The sequence below is a fragment of the Saccostrea echinata genome, unplaced genomic scaffold (genome assembly GCF_033153115.1).
Source record: "Saccostrea echinata isolate AGI-Se365-2 ecotype Australia unplaced genomic scaffold, CSIRO_AGI_Sech_v1 ptg000025l, whole genome shotgun sequence".
Lineage (NCBI taxonomy): Eukaryota > Metazoa > Mollusca > Bivalvia > Ostreida > Ostreidae > Saccostrea > Saccostrea echinata.
In genome coordinates, this window is record NW_026889774.1 from 25,411,786 (window position 1) to 25,415,851 (window position 4,066).

Here is a 4,066-nt window from a genome sequence, read left to right on the forward strand (position 1 = left end):
TAAGTAATTTTCACTCTCCTTTGACTTTCAGAATATACATTTAAAAAATCAAAATCTGAGCACCCAGAACAAATGAGTATTTCATTCATACGTGTAATAACGTAAAACTTTTTTGGTGAGCAATGAAAAGATATAAAGTATGAACTAAACATCATCGTCTAAGGAAATGTCTGTAAATTCAATTTGATAGTCTTCATCATTGACATAAGCATGAATATCGTTCTTAATAAACTTAACCGTCCTGTTTCCTGCATACCCATTTCCCATACCATTAACAATCCCATTATCGTCATATGCACAATGATTGATTTCAGCCACCACCCTCCTGGGCTCCCTTTCCTTCTGATGCTTATGGCGCACATTGTGTTTAATATCATCATCCTCTTGGTCATTCACATCAAGGATAGGAGCGTCAACTTCTGGTAAAGAGTTTAATAACTTTTTAATAAACCACTTCTCGTTCACTCTGAGAGTCACGTGAGTTTTGATGTAAAATCGAACTTCCTCGTCCATGGTTTCTAGGTCAGCATCCTCACCAATGATGACAATTAAATGATTACTTCGGACACGTAAAGACTTTTCACTGGCTATTCTGAATGTAAAAACTGACCACTCGTCTTCGAGGTGGTTACCAGAAAGAATGAACAATGTATGTAAGGAACTGTCAATAGCCTTTAAAATGTTTTCCTCTTTTGAAGCACCTGGTACAAAGTCCCGATCAGGCAGGCATAAGAAATATCCATTATTTTCTAATGTTGGTCTTAATTCATTCATAATATAGGGCATTTCACTATCGGAATAGGAAACAAAAGCATGTCTTCTGTACATGTCATTATTGAATCCCTCTTCCCCGTATGTTGCCTGAATAAAGTCTTTAATATCGGGAAGACTTTTAACTCTACCATGCTGGTCCTCATACTGTGGCATGGAGTATAGTAGTTTTTCATGAAATAGCGCCTGATTTGCGTCGATATATCGCCCTCTTTTAATATATCTCTGCATATCTTTTATCATTACTTGTTTCAAGACTACGTCATGACACACAACAATGGCGTAGTTGGTTCGTAGTTCTTTGATCTTTTCTTGCGCTTCATTCCAAGCTACTTTTAACAAGTCGTCTTCGATAAATTCGGGGGATAGAATTATCAGCATTCGCTTACTATGTTTTACAATGCTTGCAATGTTCTCCATATAGGTAAAACCAGCGACAAAATCTCTCATCATTTCACACACAACGTAATAATCTTTCTGAAATTCCAAGTACTTCACAACATTTTCCATCACCCATTCCGTCGTATCCGGGGCATGAAGAACCAAAACATCAATGATTTCTTTTCCATCCTTATCATCTTTATCAAATGGATGGATTCCAAAGTAAATATACAGTAAAACCTTTACTTCTAGCCTATAAACATACATCAAACACAGCAAAATGATGAGAAGTACCAGTATCAAGGAACTGGTGACGCTGGGTATGACTACATGCTTAATTGAGTCAAAGTCTTCTAAACAAACAAAATCCTCATCTGGAATTCGGATCAAAAAGTTACCCTTTTCTGCTTCATCATCTACATTACATGTGATGTCTGATACACGTTCCACAACATCTCTATTCTTTAGAACCCAGTGTTTTATCCATTTCGTATGACAATCACATTTCAATGGATTGTTTATGAAATTCATGGACATCAGCCGCATATTTCCGAGTGCCCTAGGAAGGGAAACAAGGTAATTGGAATCCACATACAACGTACTAAGAAGAGTCATTTTACTTAGGGCTCCATCACTAATTCTTGTTAACTGATTTTCGGATAAAAGAAGTTGTCTAATATTCGGTAGATACTGTAAATTTTCCTCATTGATCGTAGATATGTTATTATGCTGAAACCAGAGGTCGAGAATACCCTCCGGTAAAATTTTGGGCAAGTCCCGATATAGTCGATTTCGACAATCAACAATCGTTATGTGTGTTATCGATCTGGAATAACAGGTACAATTTAATGGGCAGTTTGTAATATTTCTCTCACAATACGTATCTGATTCTTTTATTTTCAGCATGTTTTTCCCTTTAAATTCTTGGGGGGTGAAGCATTTCCAATCGTTGAAGAAATACTCCTTTCCATCAAGCAAACCATCCTTCTCAAGGATTGCCACAAGTCTACTAAGGTGTGTAATACCACAATCGCATCGAAGATGAGTTCCTTCTAAAATGATTTCAAAGTACTTTAAAATCAAAAGTAACTTTAATTTCATTCTACCTGATCTTTCCTTAAGTTCTCTTTGCTCTCCGAAAAATTCGATATTTAAGTTGTCTATTTTACTTCCAGTAAGATCAATTTTTCGGTTTCTATCGAGGATATTATCGAGAAGCAAGTTTGGATTTTTAACGATAACATTATAACTAAGATCATTTTTGGGCACGGAGCCTTTGACTAATTGTTCGGCTATCGAACTATATTCTAGATTATTCACATATTTAGTAAAGTTTGTGAAATGAATTTGCGTATATCTAAAGCTGGCCAATTTGATGGCTCTAAGGTAGAATACTACGTCTGGTAGGTGGATCAATGGATTTTCGTCGAAATATAAAAATTCCAGTTTCGTCGAAAAGAAAGGCCACTCCACATTTTCCAATGAAACTATATTATTATTTTGTAAATGCAACTCTTGTAAATTCTCCATGAATCTGAAAACATCTTTATGGATTCTCTCTATTCTGTTACGTGAAAAGTCCATATAGATTAATTCCTTGTTATCAATAAATAGATCCATCTGTATCTCTGTCAAATTATTAGAGTGGAAATCAAGATGCTTGAGCAAAGAAAGCCCACGAAATAAAGAGGAAGGGAGTCTTTTTATGCTATTTAAACTCATATCAATGTGTTCAATCTGTTTCAATTTCCGAAACAAATTCTCTGGCAATTCCGTTAGTCCGTTTCCTGAGAATTTCACTGCTTGTAGCCTGCCTTCGAATTCGTAGTTCTGTAAGCTAGAAATATTATTCATGTTCAGATTAAGATATCTACGAAAATGATGCTTTTCTACAGTTATGTGTAAGGATTTAGCATAGTGATTGAGCAGATATTCCGAAGATGAAAGATTATAACTGAGTAAAGGAGATGAATCACTCCACGGAAATTGAATTGGATTTTGAAGTCCCGTCAGTGAAAGTTCCAGAGAAACTAGATTAGGAAATTTCGCACTGAAATCGAATAAAGACGTATTGATCTTAACGTTCTGAATGGTCAAATCTTTCATATTTGGAAAGTCATGATTGCACTGAAACATGTTTATAATGTCTTCCAAGTCTGTCACATTATCTTGTGAAGCTTTATTAAATATCCATAGTGTTGTCACTTGTTTCATCAGGTTGCACATTGATTTGTTCGTGCCTTTACTTTCAATCGTTGGAAGATTTGTGTCCATCAAAAGCACGTGAAAAGGAAGAACCATGCTTCCGAGAATGTAAAAAGATTCTTCTGTCATCTGACATTTTATCACCTGGATATATGATATAATATTTGGCCTATGCCTACCGGTGAACGGTGTTATTTGTATTATAAGAGGCGTGTAGCACTGAAAATTAAAAACACTTACAATAGAATCATCACTAAAGTTGTAGTGTTCCAAAATCCTTGTGCTATTCAAAAGACATTGATTCTTAATGGAACAGTTATTTTCTTTCAGTCCAAGGAACAATGATATGGAAACTGTTTTCAGGGGTTTATCATTTTGGCTGAGGAGATGGTTGTCAGTTATATTGGTCTTAGTGACTTTACACTCTGGTATGCAACCATTGCCCATTTCATTTCCATGTGCCATAAAAATATAAAACAAGGCCGCCAGAAATGTATTTAAAAATGAATACCAATACATGGCTGCGTAGAAATGCCGAAAGGCGAATTTTGTCCATTTATAAATCCTTTGTCCTCTTTGTATATAGATATTATATGATTTGGCGAAATTGTTTTGCTTTTCATGAAGTTGAAGATATCAAGGAATGGTTTCTGCCTATTCACAAATAATTCGATTTCTCTCTAACTCCCTATCATGCTTTGATTCGAAT

At 35.4% G+C, this 4,066-nt stretch overlaps 1 protein-coding gene across 1 annotated transcript; it reads right to left on the bottom strand.

Annotated features, from left to right (window-relative positions):
• Nucleotides 1–144: 144 nt before the first annotated feature.
• On the bottom strand, nucleotides 145–4,066 carry LOC133192989 (toll-like receptor 7). Its single transcript, XM_061328991.1, has one exon. The coding sequence runs from the start codon at nucleotides 3,874–3,876 to the stop codon at nucleotides 145–147; it is 3,732 nt and encodes a 1,243-aa protein (XP_061184975.1). The 5' UTR covers nucleotides 3,877–4,066.